This window comes from Carassius gibelio, chromosome B4, assembly GCF_023724105.1.
Source record: "Carassius gibelio isolate Cgi1373 ecotype wild population from Czech Republic chromosome B4, carGib1.2-hapl.c, whole genome shotgun sequence".
NCBI classification, from domain to species: domain Eukaryota; kingdom Metazoa; phylum Chordata; class Actinopteri; order Cypriniformes; family Cyprinidae; genus Carassius; species Carassius gibelio.
Window position 1 is genome coordinate 18695672 of NC_068399.1, and position 23190 is coordinate 18718861.

The 23190-nt window shown below is 35.7% G+C and overlaps 1 protein-coding gene and 1 long non-coding RNA gene across 3 annotated transcripts in view; both read right to left on the reverse strand.

Moving 5' to 3' along the window:
• The window catches only part of shisal1a (shisa like 1a), a 29974-nt gene that overhangs the window by 891 nt on the left and 5893 nt on the right, over positions 1 to 23190 (reverse strand). The window contains exons 2-4 of one of the 2 annotated variants that reach the window (XM_052554474.1): positions 20289 to 20428; positions 11110 to 11323; positions 8033 to 8323 (exon numbers count right to left, since the gene is read on the reverse strand). In XM_052554474.1, the coding sequence (XP_052410434.1) occupies positions 8033 to 8323; positions 11110 to 11323; positions 20289 to 20355 (572 nt within the window). In that variant the 5' untranslated portion in view covers positions 20356 to 20428. Of the gene's footprint in view, positions 1 to 8028; positions 8324 to 11109; positions 11324 to 20288; positions 20429 to 23190 lie in introns of those variants that run through there. The other variant, XM_052554473.1, reaches the window with a different exon arrangement.
• Positions 2233 to 4131, reverse strand: LOC127956510 (uncharacterized). The gene is made up of 2 exons (XR_008153576.1): positions 3084 to 4131; positions 2233 to 2842 (listed from the first exon to the last, which is right to left on the reverse strand). It is a non-coding gene; the product is annotated as an uncharacterized LOC127956510 (long non-coding RNA).

A 23190-nucleotide genomic window follows, 5' to 3' on the forward strand; every position in this document is an offset into this window, starting at 1 on the left:
CAAGATCAAAATTTAAATAATCTTATTATACAGATCTGTCTGTTGACACCCATATTTTTGTGGCTCATGGAGGCATCAGAAGTTTTATTAAGCATACTAAATACATTTTAGAATACAAGCATGTATTCTCTGTCAGTGATGTATGATGATCTTAAATGGGAAACAGGATCTCCCAGTGGAACAGATGTGTTGATTAGGCCCTTGTGGATGCTTTGCTATAATCAGACAACAGCTCCGTAGCTATGGGCAAGCCGGAGCACGATTGAGCCTTGCATTCACAAACAATCTCAATCTGTTTACAAGCTGATCTACATCACTGTACAGAGAGACTTTGGATTGCTAATAAGACCTAATACAGAAGTTACACAACACAGATCCTACCCAAAACGTTCATAAACAAAATCAGAACAACGTATTTTGAGAACCTCAACTCAACTCTGTAAACTTTTCTCTAGAAATAGGAGCTGATGTGACACACTTGTGTAGGTTCAATAGAAGTTCAGTATAAGCAGGTACAATACAAGTTCGTCTTAAAGTGACAGCACTTGCATAATGTTGATTACCACAAACATGAACAACTAAAATCTTGGATAAAGTGTGACCAAAACCAAGTGCTTATCTGTAAATGCTAGAATACTCACCGTGTCAGAAGTATAACCACAAGACATAAACGAGATGTTAACATGATTTCAGTGTGAAAAAAATATTTTTCAAACCTTTTCTGTGTAAAGTCATTTAATGCTGCCATGGCGACATAACCAGTACAACTCTAAAATTAACCTTAAATGAGGAGAACAGCTTTATAGCTCAAATAATTCTAACAATTTAAAGGAATAATTTATGTAAGTGCTTTTATAAAACACCTACATTGTAAGCGCATCACTGTAACCTTGATTTTTGCTTTATGCAAAAAAAAAAAAGAAGAAGAAAAGGACCTATTTTTCTCTAAAGATTTTAAATGATTGACAAATCATTTCAATCTTTGTAAGGAAGTCAGAAACGTTCAAACTCGAAAGTCTTCAAATTTGTTAACCTGAATAGAGTAGTTGAGGACAACAAAAAATTTGGCTGTTAAACAATGTAGACACATTGTGGATTCCGAATACAAATAAGCAAGAAATCAACCAATGAGGATGCATTTGTACATTTATGTTGCTTTTTTCCATTTCCCATAATTGTGTTGAAAAAAATATTGGCCATGTATTCAAAAACTGCCTTTGTTTAAGGACTCCTGAAAGGAAGAAAGTCTTGTGGGTTTGTAATTAATAATAACATTATGAGCGCACACTTGACTGCTGGTACACTTGACTTGAGTTACTTAGAAAGAGCATAAACATTTAGATCCCACTGCCACTTGAGTGAGACTTGTGAGTCTCATAAATGGAAATGTCAGATAAAGACAGAACATTTAATCAAGCCGTTCCTACAAGCTAATCCTGTTTGTAATGATGAATGCCTCGACTCCATTTCACTGGCCGATCCTTGCAATCCTCTGGACGTGGTCAGATTTTTAAGAATTTAGTCTTAGCGAAAGTTTCGGGAATGTCCAGAGCTTTGGCCTACTTTAGAGAAGGGGGCTGTCTGCACAGAGCGCCGTGCTCATTTATAATGCATTACAGAACGCTTTTAAGCAATGTAGGCCAGGAGCGCAGACAGGTTTGCTGGTCTTGGAGAACACGCCTCTGAGGAACACACCACTGTTCATGCAGTTGAAATGTCACACACAGGTCTTCCCTAACTCCACAGGCGTCCTGGAAAATACTCAAAATGGAGCACTCCGGATTTAGTCTTCACACCCGTTCCACCAAAAGAAAAAACTGTGAGAATAGTATTGATATTAGAAGGGCTCAGTGTTCATGCTCTGCTTTTCATTAAATGCCGGTTGAAGATAGGTGGCTGTTGCTTTAAATGTAATATATAAATGTAAATATTAAATGTTTATATATAAATAATATAGCCATATATAAATACATATCCTAAAAAAAATATTAATTTGCAAAAAGAAAACATGCTTATAACAAGCTAGATATATTATTATTATTATTATAAGCATTCTAATTAAATCTGTAATACTGTATAGTGTACTTTTTAACGTGTTACACCTGTATTTTAAAATGTTGCACTGCATTGTGTTGTGTCACTGCAGTTATTTTTGGTTTAAATTACTGTAATCACCCTATTCATATTTATTAATGTCACAGCTAAGGAGATAAATACACAAAGAAGATGAAGATGAATGCAAATAGTCTTTAATAAATCCACACAAGGGTAAATCCAGGACAAATCAGACTGGAGCACACATAGGGACATAGTAGACCGGACAAACACTAACTGAACAGACAGGGACTTAAGTACATTCGTAAACGAGACACACCTGAACTAAATGACATAATCAAACGGGAGACAGAAACTAGGTCACACAGAGCACATCAAATAAAAAATTACATAATGCTGCTTGTAGCTCCATTATGGATTGGCGTTTTTTCCAAGTCATTTTCAAAATTTCGTTCTGATAATATCAGGAGAAGAATAAGTTGCATTGCATAAAAATGGATATCAACTAAATCAAAAAATTTAAAATATTCATTAGCCTCAGAACTGTCTCACACTGGCCAGTGATCCATCATTATTGTGATAGTAATAGTAAAAAATAGGATTTAAATTAAATTTGAAAGGCAGCCAGAAGCAGCTGATTATGTGTGAAAGACAGTTCTTCTAAAGCAAACCCAGGGTCTTAATCCAAACCAAACCCTGTGTGTACAGTACAAGAGCCAAGACAATGGTGAGTCACTTCATGCTAAGATATTTACACAAGCCCTCTGTGTGCAATAGAAGTATCAATCTCCACCTTCAATACCACGACTTAGGTGCCCTTGAGCAAGGCATCGAACCCCCAACTGCTCCCCGGGCGCCGCAGCATAAATGGCTGCCCACTGCTCCGGGTGTGTGCTCACAGTGTGTGTGTGTGTGTGTTCACTGCTCTGTGTGTGTGCATTTCGGATGGGTTAAATGCAGAGCACAAATTCTGAGTATGGGTCACCATACTTGGCTGAATGTCACTTCACTCACTTCACTCACTCAACTGCCCCCACTGGGCCTGCCTCCACTCCACAACCCCTGAGAGATGATTGTTTTGGGAAATGAGGCAGAGGCGTTCTGATAGGAAATGCTCCGAGTTGGTTGCATTCAAATGAAAATATCAGTTTTCTGTGACTGGAGTCTTTTCGGAGAGAAATAGCTAAATTAATATGTTTGAATTTCAGAAGACTGTGGCTCTCAATGTCAAAGGCAAACTGGCTGGTAATTTTAAACAATGCTTGCTACTACACTCCATTACATAATGAAAATTAAGTGTCGGCTTTGCATAGTGTGTTAAATTCTCAGCCTTTTACGCATTTTAATTGGCTTAAAGGCTTGTTTAAAGTAGAATTCCAGGCTCTAGCTCCTAACGTAGCTTACCGCCTCATTATTCATCACAAATGCCTCTTGAAGACGTAATGAGACATTTGCCATAACCGTAATTTCATTATAGCCTTAAGGGTATTCAAAACATTCCCATTTTTTCTTAATTTCTTTATTTATATAAAAAACCTGGATCTATCGATGTGATACCAATGTCATCAGGAACCATGATGAGAAAACTCCAAAAGAGACCAGCAATGCAATCACGAAAGCTACGGGAAACTGCTATCTCCACTCACCACCGGTCGGGAAATTGTTTAATTATTTTCAGATGGATTCTCTCTTATGCGGTTCTATGAAAAGTTGCATTTTATTCAGTGATGCTATTTGGTTTGCTGCCCACAGCCTGCAGGTAGATGTACTGTTGACTGTAAAACTCTAAACATCACTCTGATCAGCTCATGTAGAACAAGTGTTTTTCATTTGGCACAGCCAGCAGGATTTTCGGTTACTGTTGTCTGTTACTATAAGAATTAATCTTACCCCTCAAATTACACTTGGAAATTACACTATTATCAAAATTTACCCACTCCAAGTTGATGACCACTTGTATGAGATTCCTGTAGACTGTTATTAATGCCTGTGAACCCCAGTGCAATGTTAGGGAATTTCTGTCTTTGGTCATACACTAAAATTCAGTGTTGACAAATGTCAAAAGTTTTGGTTAAAATGACAAAAACATATGACAGTTTGACTAAATGTATAATTTAACTTACAAACTGGAAAATCAGGACGATAAAATATCATCTTCAGAATGTGAAAATCAGCAGAGATATGAAGAAATAAGATGGGAATCTTGTCTTTGTGGCAGTTTTTCAGTTGGCTGAAGAATAATACAAGACTTCATAACCTTACAAATGGTGGCAAAAGCAAAAATGCTACAAAATGCATATATTTGGTGAGAAAGTGTGCAATGCTACAGAAAAACTGGCTTTTTTTTTGGTTTAAACCAGCACCCCAAAATGAAACAAGTATTGTATTTCATTCAGTAAATATGATGCAGGGGAGTGTTATTCTAATATATTTGCACCCACAGTTTCATTTTTTTTTCAGTTTCAAAATAGAAGCATTTTTTATTTCATTGTAAGTACAAGAAATATCTTGGGGGAGCTTTAAATATTATCTTGAGTAAAAAAGGTTGAGAACCACTGGTTTACCATTTGTGAAACAATGGGCTAATTTTCTGCTGCATCTTACATTTGGAAAAATGCATGCTGACTCCTAAATTCAGTATTACACAAATTGGGGTTTTAAGAAAATCCTTCTTTATGCCTGCAAATTCAAAGTAATGACATTTGGACCTTTTTGAAACTCCTTTTTGAAAATAATCATTCAAAAAGAGTTGACAAGCTGGAAGAGAATTTTGACACAGTAGACCGTATAAAGGAGGGCAGAGGGAGGCTTTCACTTCTAAATTATCTCCTGCCAACAGCATGCAGGTGCAGGACTTTAATTAGCAGCACCTGCACAACACACACATGAAGATCGACCAGGCGGAAGGGGGCAAAGAAAATTGTGTTATTTCACTTGCATATTAAATAACGTTTTTGGGCCTTAATTTTAGCACTGTTGCGATTGCTATCTGCTTTTAAACTGATCATTGTCCTGTCATTTGTAGTACAAGCTCAGGGTGTTGATTAAAGCATATTTTAGCACAACCATCGTGAACGCAGACATGGGAGAAGCTGCGTTTCTAATGCTTTGATGTGAATTACATCTCAAGTATGCCAGTATTCAATTAACCTTATCCTTCAAAATTCTTTTGGAGTCAAAGAGCCAGACTAACTTATTGCGCTCGTGCATCCATCTGTCTTATCTCTGAGCTGCAAGAGCTCCATTTCTCCAGCATCTTCAAAGTGCGAGACGCATCATCATCATATTACACGCTAGATTCCACTCGCCTGCCTCCAGACGTTCCGCTCTCAGTTGACAGGACAGGTGTGGAAGGGGAGGGGCGAGAATGAGAGAATGGAAAGCTCATTGGCTCGTTTCAGAATTCAGTTTGCATTTCAAAATGACTGGCCAAAAAACTAGCTTTAAAAATAACTCTAGATTTGGACGTACACTGTAATTTTTTCCAGCTTTTACGTTTCTTGTCTGTCAGATTGTGCAAGAGCCAATATCAATGGTGTTTTTTGTCAGCAGCACCACACGTGGTTAATATTCTTGTGAATAAGCATCAAAGACTGACATGGAAGAGAAGAACTTATTGAATAAAGTTGTTATTTTTGTTTTCTTTGTGCACAAAACATATTTTTGTAGCTTCATAAATTTACTGTTGAACCACTGTTGTCACATGGACTATTTTAATAATGTACTTGCTACATTTCTGGGCCTTGAACATGTCAGTTGCATTGATGTCTATGCAGGGTCAGAAACCTAAAATATATTAAATTGTGTTCTGAAGATGAACAAAGGTTTATTGACAGAATTGTCATTTTTGGGTGAACTATACCTTTAAATCATAATTAACAGCACTGACTGAATTATTTTACATTTTCTGATATCTTGATTTTGATAGTACTATCATAATGTGACAGGAAATATGTATATTGCATATCATACAGACAAACCCCTTTAATGCCTTCTGTCAAAAGCAATTAATTTGTCTTTTGGTAAGCATTTTGTAGTTTTTGATTTAAGAATGCTGCGTCATACAGTATGATATATATATATATATATATATATATATATATATATATATATATATATATATATATATATTACAATATTGCATGGGCAAAGATGCAAAGGCTTTGTTTTGATAGGGGTGACCAAGGATCGCTGTGACAAGGTCTTTGTCAGGGAACAGTGAGCAACAGATGGCAGAGCAAATGCTAGCTCATACTGAGCCAGATTAACCACTAGAGGCTCATGTGGCCAACACCTGCAGTGGGTAGAAGTTTCCCCTTTTATATATAATATATAAAATGTCCTTGTTAAGTTAAGTACTGAGTAACATTATCTATTAGAATGTTAGGATTACGGATTGATTTAGATGCATGTTTATATGATTAAAGAATTGTGAAGGTGAAGTGACATTCAGCCAAGTATGGTGACCCATACTCAGAATTTATGCTTTGCATTTAACCCATCCGAAGTGCACACACACAGAGCAGGGAACACACACACACACTGTGAACACACACCCGGAGCAGTGGGCAGCCATTTATGCTGCGGCGCCCAGGGAGCAGTTGGGGGTTCGATGCCTTGCTCAAGGGCACCTAAGTCATGTTATTGAAGGTGGAGAGTACTGTACATGCACTCCCCCCACCCACAATTCCTGCCGGCCCGAGACTCGAACCCACAACCTTTCGATTGGGCCGAGACTCGAACCCACAACCTTTGGATTGGGAGACCGACTCTTTAACCATTAGGCCACGACTGTGCCTACCCTCCCTTCCCAATGCAATCTGTATTTATACAGTACATACATATTTTTAAATGATACGATAAAAAAAAGAATAGGCCTAATAGATTTTCATGCAAATAGTTTCTGAGGATTTATTCATTAATAGTTTTTTTTTTCTTTTTTTAGTTTATTGAAAAACAAATAAACAATGTGACCATCCAGAACACCACTGTATGTGTGTGAGTGACAAGGCCAATGCTAATGCATTAACCGTTTAGTTTAATCACTGTTCTATTTTAATGCACTGCTTAAAATTGATGCATGCAGCCACACGCGTACACACACACACACACACACACACACACAACCACCACTGGCACACAGAGATCTGAGATCATGCTGTGCAAAAAGTAACAATCAGAAACTCATAATCTTGTTGTCAGCGCTGCCACGTGACTTTTATTAATCAATACGGAATTGCTACATTATATTTCTCAGCAACGAGGGGGGTAAAATCGCTGTTTTTAAGGAAACTAAACTGAGACGCAGACAATTCGCTCACTCTCTCTCAAAATGGCCCTATTAAAAAAAAATTATAATCAAGTAGTTTGTCACTGGATATAGCTAGCTGTCGATCATTTTCTTCACCTTACCTCGGTCTCTTTAACGTTAAACTGACGCTCCGTGTTCTGCTTCTGTGAACAATAAACCCGCCTACTTTGATTCGATTGGTCATCTCAGTCATTTTGACATTGACAAGCGCTGCTAGATCGCTGAGGCCTAGTACGTGCAGCATTCGCACTTGGATCCGAAGACTTGCGTAAGTTAATTCTCACACTTTAATAGTATTTTATAGCATGCCAGCAATTATCCCTCTGCGTGCCACTGCTGGCACGCGTGTCGTAGGTTTCCGACCCCTACAAGCTTTATTTCTCAAAGTTTATATCTCGCAATTCTGATTTTATAACACACAATTGCGACTTTATATCACACCATTCTCACTTTAGAACTTACAATTGCAAGTTTACACAACTGTCAGATAAAAAGTCGCAATTCCCTTTTTTATTTTTCATTCAGTGGCAGAAACCTGCTTCCATACAGCCCACTGATAGTCAAGATCAGAAGTCAGTTAGTGTTCTGCTACACTGACTCTCTGCACATAACATAAGGGTGTTTCGTTATCCGGGAGTTCTCCTTTATCCCGGTTGGTTGACTCACCAGGCTGTTGAGGTCTGGAAGGTCAAGAGCGTAGGGCTCTGTGCTTCTCCTCTCAAACTGTGCTGCGCATGTTGCTGACTCAGGCCTGATCCCATGTTGTGTTCGCCCTCCTGAGCCGCGCTGTGCCATTGAATCCTGGCCTTTTTGAGCCACCGACCTCCAAGCCCCCATTTCTCCAGGTAGACCCGGCACAACTCGTAGTTCATAGCCGAATAGTACAGGAAGTCCAAAGCCAGGAGGACCATGACGAAAAAGCCGTAAATCCACACGCCGATGAGAGCAGTGTAGTTACTAAAGTAAAAGAAAGGATAATGATGGAAGTTAGTGGTGTTGCTTATGCTCTACAAGGAAGAAAAAAAAAGAAACACGAATAATCATATCATTACAAGGAAGAATAGGCCTGATTTTCGCCTCATTTAAATCAACCGAGTAATGAAAAGAGAGGTCAGCACCCATGCAGTGGAAGTAAAATGCTGTAATTGCTTTCCACTGGCCTTTCTGATTGCTTTGGCAGGACAGTGTGCAGGTGAGGCAGACTTTGCACAGCTACCCAGTGGTTTGGGATTCTATTGAGGGATCAATTTGATCTTGAGTGGTGATATAACATTGTCATGCTTGACCTGAGTCAGGGCATGGTGACAGCCTGGCCTTTATGTCACTGCTTCATTGTTCATGTCCCATCGTGGGGCTGAAGATGAACTGATTTGTTGTGGATTAGAACTGCCTTGTTTCTCACAGAGATGCTTGACTGATTTTTCATGCATACACCTGAGGCTGTGACTTTTGCAAAGGCTTAATGTCAGAGGAATTTTTTCATTATCGGAACAGACAATTTGATCTGGATGCGTGGTTCACTTGGGAATAGTGATTAGGATGTTGCACACACAGCAGGCATCAACAGAGATGTTTCAGAAACTGCTGACGCAGGCAGCAACAGTACAATCATACATCACTTTTGTTTTTATCGAGATATTGTGCTGATATTTTCAAATCCTTTTTATAATACAGTCATGTCTTTTCCTAGTCATGGATGTGCTAAAATATTCAAGATTAGGAGGTGATTAAAATATAAATGCATGCCACTTAATATTTAAAAAAATGTATGTATTAGAAAAGTAATGTACATATTATATTAATAACTTATTAACTATATTAATTAAATAATAGTATATTTTCTTGTAAAACATGACTGAATACTCTTTTATTTTTACAGTGTGTACACACACGCACACACAGGCACACACAGGCACACACACACACACACACACTCTCCTTAAATATGATATTCACTTGATTTATATTCATATTTTATACTTAATAGAAAGTATATTTTAATATATTTTTATATTTTAAATTTTTTTTATATTTTTGGCCAATTACAATTGTTGAATATTGGAACGGTTTTATATCATCACATATTTTTCTGGCACAGGTATGAATGGGTCTTTATATATAAAAATAAAAAGCTGCCAGTGCCTTTATATTTAGGGTCCCAAGCAACTGAGGAATGATATTTGCAGGGTCTTTGACATCCAAAAGTTTGATAACCCCCAATTAAATGAAAAATACTTGAAATGAACCTGCATTTAACCTGTTCTTTCAGATATTTCTGTATCTTTGCATGCATGTGGATTTGAATCTGCAGCATTTTTTAACCGTGTTTGCATATGTCTAAGGATGGCAGACAAATTCAGGTCTGCCGCAAATAAGCAAGTCCATCTGACATCTTTCTAACCTCCCTCTCTGTCAGCTGAAGGGATAAACAAGCCATGATGATATTCAGAAGAAAGGCGTCACTCTACTGAGCTCTGGTCTGGCTCACTGCACCAGAGACCGGGGGTCATTTTTCAGACTTTGTTGCTTTAACAGCCTGTGGAAAAATCTGAACGGCACTGCTAACCTTCTGTGGTCATTACAGCACAAGGAAGGCTTTCTCAACACAGCGTATGGGTCAGCACCCTGTCAGAGGAAGTTTTGGTTGGGTGCAGGCTGGCTGTGGTAGGGTTTGGATGGATGGACCAGCTATGAATGATTATGTAGGAAGGATTAATCAAGGCCCATTTTTAGAAATGTGCACTGAGGGCAGAGGGCAGATTACACTGTCTATCTTTTATCTCTTATCACCCAGTGAATTAAATAAAAAGTAGCAGAAAAAGTGCGAATGAGACATTTTCAGAGAATCTTCAATTATTTCACACCATAGCAGCATCAGAGGTTATTTGTCAAGTTTTAGGCTGAAGAGTTTGAAATCGAGATGGAGATATTGCATGCATTTGGTATTTTTACTATATGATTGTGAGGCATATGTTTAAAACAGCTTAATATTTTTGCAACTGCATATATATATTTTTAGTCAAATTTTTTGTGACTTAGTTAGTTTTACTTAAATGGCAGCTTATAAAATATAAAATTTAACCAAATATTCAATTTTTGAATATTTTGCCCAAGACAATACAATCAAATATCAATTTCAGTTGTTATTTGTTTTTCTCAATATAAGTCAAATGTTTTAAAATATCTCATTAATCATGTTTATTAATATATAAAAATATAATTTAATTCAAGGATTTTAAAAGTGGTTGCTTAAAATATTTTACAAAATGTATATATAGGACAAACTTAATATGAACTTAATATTTTAACAACAACTTTCATGTATAAAATATTTTGAATGCAGTATGTACCCTTTTCTTTTTTTTTAATCTAGAAATTACAGTTGTTTTATTTTACTGAAACCATTTAGTGAATTAAAGATGAATCTGCATTTTTTTGTGAATTATGTACTTATTTTTATTATCTCTTCTTTTGTATTACATTCATATTTTACAATATGTTATACTTAATACAGAAAGAGTATTTTCCATAAATTCTTTTATATTTATTTTAAAAATTATTTTTTTCAATTTTAGTCAGTTTTACTCAAATGGCATTTAAGTTGACTGTAAACAAACAAAAATGTTATATATATATGCAAAATTTAGATAGGGTACACCATTTGACAAATGTTTGACTCTTATGATGGCTGTTGGTTCAGAGCCCAACAAAGCAAAGTGCATGCTAGCAACACAGTTACTCACTTGTGGGCAAAGCCGTCTGAGTTGGTGGTGATGTTGAGCTGCATCACACTCTGAAATTCAGTTTCGTTGCAGCAGTACTTGAAGGCCGTGTTGTTATGGTGACAGCAGAATATGTAGGTCTTGTTGTCTGAGAGTCGAGGGCAGTGGAAACCAAAGTGATAGCGCCCCTTGTGGTCGGAGTAAGGCTCACACACCCTGAAGTGCGCAGAGAGAGCTGCAGAGAGATTAAAAAAACAGTGCAGTATGAGGGAATAGAGCAAGTCTTTCATGGGTCGATAGAGCTGAGTGATTTCAAACAGATCGTGATCTGATTCATTGTAGGATGAATGACTTCTGATATGTGCAAGATAGAGATTATTGGGGTGGAACTGAGGAAGAGATTTACGGAGCAGTTCTTTCATGTCTTCAGTTATTAGAGCTCTGGCTGCTAAACGCTGCCAGATTCATTAAATACGTCCTTTCTGACTTTCTGAAGTCTGTCATGTGGCACATTTCAACTCCAGAACCAAATAGCAGTGTAAAGTGAGAGATTTTAATATCATAAGTGACATAACAAACATGTTCGTCTCACGCCAAAGTGGACAGCTTCTCAGCTCATGAACTAACTCGCTGTCAAGCAATCCTGGCACCAGTAATTGCTCAGATAATGAAGTTCACGGAGGCTCGGAAAACATTCTAATGGCAAGGCAAAGTATCTTGGCCATTCCTCTTTTTTTCAATGAAAAATTCTGTGCTCATCAGCAATGTCCATAGACTAACTCTCAAAGTGCACCTGCTCATCTCTAAAGCTTCATATTGAGCTTTACGGAATAGAAGAAAGCACCGTGCCATCATTTGCATATAGATGAGAGCTGTCTGAGAATGCACTAGTGATGAGTGGAATGGACAGGAGTACTAGAGTTGGATCTCTGTGAATTTGATGGACCTCGCTGTCCATTTTTACAGTGTATTAATATTTGTGCCGGAGGCATTCTTGTTCTGAACTGGAGGCTAGAGTCAGTACTGTTGGGGAAGAAATTGCTGAGATTCTATGCATTGTAAAAAAAAAAAAAAAAAAAAAAACTGCAGCTATATGGTTGCCTGATTTTTTTAGGTTTTATATATTAAACTTAGAAAAGTTTGAACTGTTAAAACTACTGTGTTTTTTTAAGCATGTCCAAGGCTTTCCTTGGGTAACTGCATTAAAGTAATACATTTGCTAAATGTTTACTCACCATTAAGCTGTCCAAGATGTGGATGAGTTTGTTTCTTCATCAGAACAGATTTTAAGAAATTTAACATTATATTACTTACTTACCAATGGATGCTCTGCATTGAATGGGTGCCGTCAGAATGAGAGCTGATAAAAGCATCACAATAATCAACAAGAAAACTCCAGTCCATCAAATAATGTCTCGTGATGTTAAAATATGTGTGTTTGTAAGAAACAAATCCATCATTAAGGCTTTTTAACTTTAAACCGTCACTTCTGGACTAAATCTGAGTAAGACTACATAACATTTCCTGAAAAAGTGAAAAAGTCCATCTGTGCATATTTCGCTCCTGATTCAGACTAGAAAACTTTTTCCACTGGAGAAAGGAGCATTATGGATAGAGGACATATATTTTAATAAAAAGAAATTGCCAATATGATGGAATCAAACATGCAGCTTTTTACTTCACAAGATGTTTATTGATTGTGTGGTTTACTTGTGGATTATTGTGATGTTTTTTATCAGCTGTTTGGACTCTAATTCTGATGGCTCCCATTCACTGCAGAGGATCCATTGGTGGGCAAGTGATGTAATGCTACATTTCTCCAAATCTGTTCTGATGAAGAAACACTGATCTCCATCTTGGATGACCTGCGGGTGAATACATTTTCAACCATTTTTCATTTCGGTGGGCTTTTTTTTTTTTATTCAGTTATTTCAAGGCAATTATTCTGATTCACATCACAACAATGAATGAGAAGAGTAGGATTCAAGCTTGGAAAAGACTCGCAAGAACTGGAATAGAAACAAAAACTTTTAAAGTTAATTGCCGTGAATCGAAGTTGAATAAGCAAGGCAAAAAATATTATGACACAGGAAACAATTTAATGTTTGCTGCATTTGACCTCTCGCTAATGACCAAAACGTCCAATTACGTGAGTGCGCAGGCATACAGAGAGCCTGGTAATGATCGGAATAAATCAGCGCTGACAGGAGCATGGGCCAGAGAGCCCTCCAGTGCCACCTTTGACACTATAAAGAGCCCAGTATTACAGGGGAAGTTATTTGGCAGTGCTCAGGCTATGTATCCATCAACCATACAGGCAAAAAGTCAGGCAATAAGGCAAGTCTTTCATATTTGGAAAGGGGGAATAAAGAACAAAAGAAAAAGCTGGGGTGTGAAATGAAAACCACCTGTTGGAGATTATTTCGTTCTCTTTTCCACCATGGCAGTGGGAGTATTTAAGTGTTTTTATTTTGGTACACCACATGATCAGCACCTACTATGGTTTTCTGCACTGACAGGCAACACCTCGGTTCATGCTCGGTTCATTTCACCAGAAGTAAAGTGAGAATGAAATGTGAATGTATGTGCGATGTGTCCAGGTGGACAAACACCTTTCTAACAGGACTAAAACCATAACATAATATCATGTACGACTGCCTCTTCGAGGGCTGACGTTTACCACAGAGACCATTTTTGGTGTGCACACTACAGTTCAAAAATTTGGGGTCAATCATTTTTGGATTCAATTGATAAGAAGTGACAGTAATGACATATAGATTGTTAGAAAAGATTTTCATTTCAAATAAATTATGGATTTTTAAAACATTCTATTCATCAAAAAATCCTGGGGAAAATAATATCACTGTTTTCAGAAAAAATATTAAGCATCGCAGCTGTTGTCTACATTGATAATAAAAATAAATGTTTCTTGAGCACCAAATCAACATTAGAATGATTTCTGAAGGATCATGTAATGATGCTGAAATTTCACCTTTGTCATCTCAGGAATAAATTACATTTGAAACCAGTGTTAATTTCGTTAACGAAGACTATGACGAAAAATATTCGTCAACTAACCTTTTTCACGGACGAAAACTAAATAAAAACTAAATAAAAAGTCAGATATGATGACGAAAAACGTGACGAAATATAACTGACACTTTAGTCAACGAATAAAAATTAGACGAAAATATATGGGAGGGACGAATGGAGAAGAGATCCAATCAGAGCGAATCTTTGAGGGTAGGTTGATCTATGCAGAAGCAGCCGAGCCATTTTAAAAAGCCGCGGCAAATGCAAGCGCAACAGCTAAACAAACGCAGGAGCAGTTACACAGAAAAGAGAACAAAGATGAGTTTGCAGAAATTCGCACAGTTTCGAGGACGTTTTCATAACAGTTAAGTTGTTTACACAGGGAACTACACTGCGACCTTTTGAAATGCCATTTGGACCCAAATTTTTATGGGGTCGTAAATGTATCACTGATTATTTTTGTACCTACTTATGTGTAATGCTATGTTTTAATATGAGCATTTATTAAAACAGAAATGTGTATTTTAAGAATACGTTTTATAACGTGCTCCGAGCATTCAACACATCAAGTTGGCTTCAGCCCCGCGATGCGGGAAAGTTGAACTGAGCAGATGGTTACGCACGACACTGAACCGAGCTCTCTTTCAGGACGTTTGTGTCCTCCTGCACCTGAACGAACAAATACAAATCGCATTTTAAATAAACATAAGAAAAAGAGCGAAAAGTGAAAGAGCTCAATTCAGCAGCGCGGTGTTCTGGTGTTCAGGGAGCAAGCAGAGACGCGTCTCAAAGTCTTCTTGCTTTTGTACCGACAACAAATACATACTAAATATGTCGAAATACCCGTCTTGGAAAGTGTGTTCGAAAAAGTCTGTAGTTATGTCTTCAGTGAAAGTAAAGAGTTGGAAAGAAATCGGATGCGTATCTTTATAATGGATGCATTTGTCTCTTAAAGTGACCGCGCCTAATTTACTAGCTCTGCTGTCAGTGTCTTTAATGTATGAAAATGAAAGTAAATCACTCACTGCTCTTGATTGAATTACTTTGTAGTTTTAACAAGAATTTATCCAAAGTCAATCCAAAAATCAGATAGAATAGATTATATTGTTTTACTAGTGACTAAAAAATAAAAAATAAAAATAATAGGGACCTGAGCATGTTTTGCTTAAGTGTTTCTTTCTTTAATTGCTAATGCAACCTTTTCACACCACAGACTGAACCAAATTAAGCATTGCATCAGACATTATCAAGATGAATTTGTTGTTCTGACACAGTTTAACCCCGAGTTATTGTCATATTTTATTACCAATTTCTAAACTACAGCAAATAAACTATGATATTGTAAGAAACGTTGAAGGTGTCTGAATACATTTTGGTTTGATTGTGTATTTTATTTTACAGTGAAAACTATGCAGTGCTATTTTAAATGAACAAAAACAAACTTAAAAAAATGTAAACTTTGTGTAAATAGCACAAATAAAGAAATAGAATGAACAAACAATACAAATATAATATAGGTGGTTGTCTATTTCAATAATACTGTACTTCATCTTGAAAGAATGTCATATGCATTGCATATCATTCAGGACGAATGCATATCTTTTTCAGAGAGCATGTATATTTTTCATTGAGAGCAGGCCTTATGTTTATTTTATAAATACCATTCCATAACAGACTGATGGAAACATTTAGTCAAGTCAACTAATTTGACTTTGTTCTACTAAAATAAAAAACTAGACTAAGACTAAAAGACTTAAGACTAGACTAAGACTAAAACTCTTATGATATTTAGTCGACTAAAACTAGACTAAGACTAAAACATTTCAGATGACTAAAATGTGACTAAAACTAAATGGTGTGTTATTCAAAAGACTAAGACTAAGACTAAATCCGAATTCGCTGTCAAAATTAACACTGTTTGAAACTCTATTAAAATATAAAACAGCTCATTTAAATTGTAATGCTATTTCACAATATTACTGTTTATATGTATTTTAATAGTGATTTTAAGTCTCACAATGTGGCTTTGTTGTTATTTGACTTACATAGACTTTTTCTCAAGCTTACCATTTTTATTGTGTACTCTTAAGGTGGAAACGCAGAACCTGATTTTACCAAGTGAGACATGTTCCTGGGACAACATCGTTGTTGACCCTGGAACAACATTGTGATTAACCAATCAGATTTGAAGAACCAGTTTATAGATTTTGTGAAGTTTACGCTTAAAATCACTGTTTGGTGCTTGTACATCAGTGTCATTCATCTATCATTTCCTCTGATTTTAGGGATTACTCATGGTTAAGGTTAGGTTTAGGTGTAGGGATATGGTTAATAATATATTTTTGGAGTAAAATGTTGTTCCAGGGTCAACAAAATATGTTGACCTAGGAACACATCGAACTTGGCAAAATCAGGACGTGCGGTGGAAACAGGTTTCCATAGCTTAATGTTGGTTTGGTGCTAGTCTGGTTATTGAAAGAAATATTTGGAAATAAGTGATGTAATCTTTACTGCCTTCAGCAGTCTTATGACAAATGATGAGAAAATTTTAGTCTTCAACAAAATAGATATAGCAAAACATGAATAAATCAAATGCAATTTTAGCATGCAAAGAGCAACCCCATGGTTCATTCTTTTTAATTCAGCACAAAAATGTGTGTCAATGCAATCTGTTAATTAGCCCTGAATAAATAAAAACATAGTTTACTTGTTTATTTGTTCATTGAATAATTAAGTCACTTTTAGAGTATAAATAACTACTTTATGCTTATTTATGTTTTCAGTAAATAAACATTGTCACAACTTCAATTTCCTGGGTTCTAAGTGCAGGAGTACAGTGTTTAATTAACTGTGTTGCACATTCAGGAACGGTAAACAGAACCGAAATGGTTCATTGCATACAAAAGGCACACAAGACATTTGCTCAGAAAAAAACAAAGATGAATAGCGAACTCTTTCATGCATATTGAAGTGAGCTCAGTCAAGAAAGCCTACTAAATGTTTTAAGGATACTGACGTTACCATAAATGGGTAGGTTTATGACTATTAACCTCAGGGAACGGCAGATTTTGGATGGGGTAGAATGCCTCATGAAGCCAAACACGAGCTGTGTGGACTCGTAAAGGTGAAAGTTCACCCTCTTGTGGGAGCTTTGGCAGATGAAGGAAGTCAGCATGTGTTTTCTGGCAGAGAGAGCAGATCTACCTGGTTGTGTTTTATAATGATGGTGGACTGTAGCTCTTACTCATTATAACTAGTTACATGACTGCAAATAACATTCCGTGAAAGAAATATTAAATATTTACAGATGTTTGAATGAGGGCCTTGTCCTCAAGTTACTTTTTAGGTAATGGTGTCTGTCTATGTTAGAATTAACATGTCTGCACTCACTAGAGAATGGTTTATGAATGATGTGCACTATTTCTCCATGATGTTCAGCCATTAGGTTTGTGAAAAAAAAATAACTCTGTTCTCTGCTTCTTGCCGTGTTCACTTTGGGGACAGGTTTCGCTTCATTTGAGATATTTATCTCTTCTGTGTCGGGTGAGATATGGCTCAGGAGTTACATAAACAATCTCAGAAGTCTGTGTGTGAGATACTTCTGGCTCCGCTTGTCTGTTGAAATATCCTGGGGTGAGTCGTGCCACTTCAGTGTGCACTAATTTAGCATAAAAACACTCTCAATCCACTTTAAGCAGATGCTAAGTGCTTTGAAATGTGACTTTTTTTTTATTAAAATTTTTTTTTTACTTGATGTTTATTGAAACTTTGAACCTTTAGACAAAATATATACAAATAATAATAAAAATGTTTGTATGTGTGTATGCATCATATTTGATAAATTAGCATTTAATGGTAATTTATTATTCTCAACAAAATTATTTTCATTGCATTCACTTTTGTCAAAAACAGCCCCAATATTACATGTATAAATAAATATAAACTTTTATGCAAATATACATACATTTTACAATTCAAAAGTTTGTGGTTGATATGACTTTGAAATTCTAAGGTTGCTTTTATTTGTAAAAATAAATAAATAATCACAGTAAAAACAATAATATTGTGAAATAATATTACAATTTTAAATAAATGTTTTCTGTTTTTATATATCTTAAAATATAATTTATTCCTGTCATGGCAATGGTGATTTTTTTTCAGCCTTTTGAATTTTCAGTGTCATATGTATCCTTTAGAAATCATATATATGCTGAGTTGGTGCTCAAGAATTCTTATTATTTTCATTTTTGAAAAAGGTTGTACTGTTTTTTTGTGGAACCCATGTATCTGGACTTTTTTTTAAATAAATGAATAAAAAAAAAAAAAAACTATCATTATAAATATCTTTTACTTTTATCAATTTAATGCATTTTTGTTGAATAAAAGTATTAATATCTTTCCAAAAAAAGTAAAATAATAAAATGGATCCCAAACTTTTGAATTGGAGAATAAACATACAGTATATATAGTGGAGCAATGCTGTACAGTCAAATATGCAAGAAAGCGCTAGTCTCCTGAATTATACATAACTTAGCGCTCTAACCTCGCTTACAAAGTTTGGGAATTGCTCTGTGCAAATTGCATTCAGGCGATCCTTTTGGCCATTATTGGGCAGTTAACTGATTTGCATAATTCCTTTAGTAAATCGGGTGCTGAAACAACACAAACAGCATTTGTAAATAAACGGCTATCAACAGGCACAGTTCATTCTTAGTGAATCCCCCCTTGAGTAAGGTACATCTTGAAAAATTACAGAGCGAGTGAACGGGGCTACAAAAGAAAAGGTATATGTATAAATTTTCCCCATATATTTTTCCAAATATTTCTCTCCGTCTCTTACATCCTGTAACAACAGCACAGTCTTCGGAGCTCGATCCAAACACACATCTGTCATGGCCTGGCCTTTAATATAATGGCAGAATCAGGCTTGAGGCTCTTGTACTGGCTGTTTGTCTTACGGGAAATGTGGATGTAGGTATTGAATTAATCTTAGGGCCATTTGATGAAATGTTTGGCGAGATTCTATTGCTTTGCATGAAGATTTCCATTTAGTGAGTTTTGCTGGGAGTTGAGGAGTAAAAAGGTAGATTAGATTCAGTTGGGGACGTGAGTTGGATGCAAATTGTTGAACCAGAGATTTATTAAAAAGTCAGAAAAGACTTTCAGTACAGATGAGATCATTTGAATGACAGATTTGCCAGAACAAACCATGTATGAACTCCACAGCTTTCAGTATGTGATTGGATCTTCATAATAAAGACAATTGTTATTTAAACAAAAATAAGAATAGCCTATACAAATACAAATACAAATCTTATTTTATAAATCAGGTTTTTATGATCATTTATTAATAAAAGAATTGCATCCATTAACTGCTTTGTGGGTCCCCAAACAACCACAACTATATATATATTTATTTATTTATAAACACACACACACACACAAACACACACATAGATGGGGAGTTTATTTGCTAAAACAGATAACCCCATTTTTTAAAATAAAAAAATATTTTTGTATTATGTTATCATGTTTATATTGTTTATACAGTAGCTGTATTTTTCTTTTTTTTTAATTAATCAAAATAACCCAACTGCAGTTTGAGATTAATTGGACTGAAAAATGAAAACACATGATTTAAAAAAATGGTTACTGGAACAATGTTTGTTTCTGCTAATTAACTCTTCATATATGAACACACACACAAAAACACACACTACATGTATTCATTTTTAATTTTAATTATTTAATTTAATAAAAAAAAGTTGCTTTTTGGAACTGCTACACAAATAGTAAATAAACCTTTTTGGACGTTTTAGTTTATTTTGCACATACTAGATAGCCTTTTATTTGCTTTCAGTGACTTTACCCTCTGTGCATGTTTGATGCTTGTCTAAGTAATCACTGCACACTTTGCCGGCCAGAAAGAACAAATAGGCCAGTCTTAAATGACTCATGTTGAGTAATCAGTCCAAATGCAGTCATTAGTAACTGAGAAAGTCAAAGTTGAATAAGAGTTTCTGCCAAGTCAGATCCTTAAAACGGTGACTCATTCTGCAACACATCCAAGTCATGACATCTGAAAGCATGTGCCTGACTGAGATTGTGTTCTAATGTAAAACGCAGAAATAATATAAATATGCAACACCTGTTTGATCTGGACTTACCTGCAGTGGACAGCAGGATAAAGATGACGGCCAGGGTGTTGAAGGACCAGCGGCCGTTCATGGTCATCTCTCAGCCCTCATGAAGAAAGTCAACACACACTCATTTCTCACCGCCTGGTGGTCATTTTATTCTGCAAACTCTGGAAGAAAACGCACACACACACTTAAGATTTGAGATTTGAGAATATTGATGAAGGGATCTTGGTTTGAAAAATACCACCAATATGCGCTCATGACAAATACATACAGAATGTTGCAAGGGATTAAATGCGATAATTCCTTATTGATGATTCTGTCCGTGCTTGTCTCTGCATGGGCTCTCTCTGATGTAAAGCACATTTTTTAACAGAGCAATATGAATAAAGCTCTCCAGTCCCAACACAATATATCAAATCGAATCTGTCTGTCTAAAGCCTTTTCAAAGCCTCCATATCCTCCCGAATCATGGTGCAACTGTCGTGAGACACATAAGAAAATATATAAGATGTGCCAAAGAGGGTGTGTTTGGAATAGAATCCTAACATACGTGCTACTGGAGTGTGTGTGTGTGTGTCTTGTATATGGTCAGAGCCATGGTCTTGTGGTTATTACATCATGTGCACAATGTAGGCATGAGCTCAAATCAGGCTTATGTATTTTCCTATTACTATTGCAGTTTTTATTTGTAAAACAAGATAGATAATAGGAAATACTTAATTTAATGATCGTACATTAATATTGGCTTATTTAAATACTACAGATGTATATATTTTAAGATATTCATATAATAATTGTTAATAATTATTTAATTTTTACATTACATTTGTTTTAGATTTTGTAATGAATCATTTATTTTAATTGATTATTAATAAAAAAAAAATTATTAATTTTTTTTTTTATTACATTTTTATTAAATTTTAAATTTTCTTAAAGTTTGCCCCATTTGATTTAGTCAAAAGTAGAAATGTTCTAATGTTTGGCAGTCCACTCAATCAATCAAGTTCAGATTTATCTCTTATTGCCTCGTGGGCAACATTTCAAATCTTCAGATATTTTCTTGTGTGTGTGTTTAATTATATTAAGATTGATTAAATGTTATACATTTATTAGAATAACTGTAATTCATTTGTAAACTATACTGTTCAATAAATATTTACTCTAATGACCAATTATCAATTTAATAATCACATTTAATAACTGATTCTTATTTGTTTTATATCGCTTGATCTAGTAAAATGAGAAAAAAACTGTAGTTTTCCACTCCAGTCAGAAAACTTGAAATAAATAAATAAAATCACTATCATTTATGGTTTATTTGTCATTGCCTGCTTGTGTTGTAGTTAAATATAAAGTCAAGTCAAGCATATTGTATTCTGGACCACTCTATCCTGGCAAATTTGATCTAATGTTGTAGATCATGCAGGCTTCTCATGCATAAAGAAAACTTCACTACGGTGCACAGTATGTGTTCTACATCATGCAAAAGTAATGAAAGCAGTATGCTATACAGTACCCAGAGACTATATCAGGATGCTGAAAGGGGCTGACAGGAGGACCACATGGAAAATAGATGCATGTGACCTACCTAAGACAGAGATCTTCATTCAGGAAGAGAGGAAATATGTCCCTTAAGCAGAACCAACTACTGGTTAGATGGAGCTGCAATGCATAATGCATGTGTTGATGTGTGCTTGGTGTGTGTATATGTGTGTGTGCGTGTGTCTCCAGATATATATTTGTCATCACTCTTTCTTATCTTTCTCTGTGTGTAGTCAGCATGTCTGTGTTTGGTTTACAGCTACATTCGCTCAAAGCTGGCCGTCTGTCATAACACGTCACCATGCCAATCCGCCTCTGTCACCCATGCAGGCCTCTGAATGGCTTGTTGGCAGTAGGAAACACTCCCTCTTGCCAACATGAAGAAAACAAATCACACACAGTTACACACACACACATACCAGAAGCAAATAACGTGTATCCATATGCATTCTTTTTCAGATAAGCCTATTGCACTGATAAACACACCCTAAAATATTAGCTTCCAGACATATCTATTTGATTTGAAAACTTCTGGTAACAGGTAAGGTATGTTTGTTTGTATACAGTGTGGAAATAATCAAATAATCAACAATCAACACTGTGTGTTATTATATTTCCTCATGTTTTTACAGAAATATGTTACTGTGAAGTTACAGAATCATATTGTGCAAAAAAAAAAAATAAAAAAAAAAAAAACACCCTTGAGTCTCAACAATCAGATTTGCCTCTTTTTCTGAATTCCAGATGAAGTTTACTCCGTTATTATGCCTTAAGTCAAAGCTGATGTCTTCATATCTTAATCGTATAAAGAAAGCAGCTCTGTTTGTGTTTATTGTTGCTTTAATACTCCGCAGAGGTCTGAGGAGATACCGGACATCTGCTGTGCGGCTCAGATGAAACCAAAGTTGCACTTTTACATGCTAAAAGCAGAAAACAAAAAACATACGGTGGGAAAAAACACTGTCCTACGCACATGCAAACAGCTTTAGTGTTACCTTGGAAACTCAGAGGCATTCAGAAAGTGTGTGAGGAATGAAGAGACAGTTTAGCCAAAAAGGAAAATGACATAATTGTTTGCTCACCCTCATGGTGTTAAAAACCTGTATGACTTGTGTTCTTTTTTGTAACAAGGAAAATATATTTTGAAGACTGTTTCAAGACTGTTTTGTCCACAGGAAAAGCCTGTGGAGTTTTGTATAGTAAAAACAAGACAAAACAAAACAAACGATGACAACAACATCAAGAATAAGAAAAAAATATTTTTATTCTGCTTTGTAAATAAGAAAATTAGTATTACATATGTTTTATATATAATGTTAATATATATTTATATATATATTCATTTTGATTTATACATATTTAAAATATGATATACTTAATTATA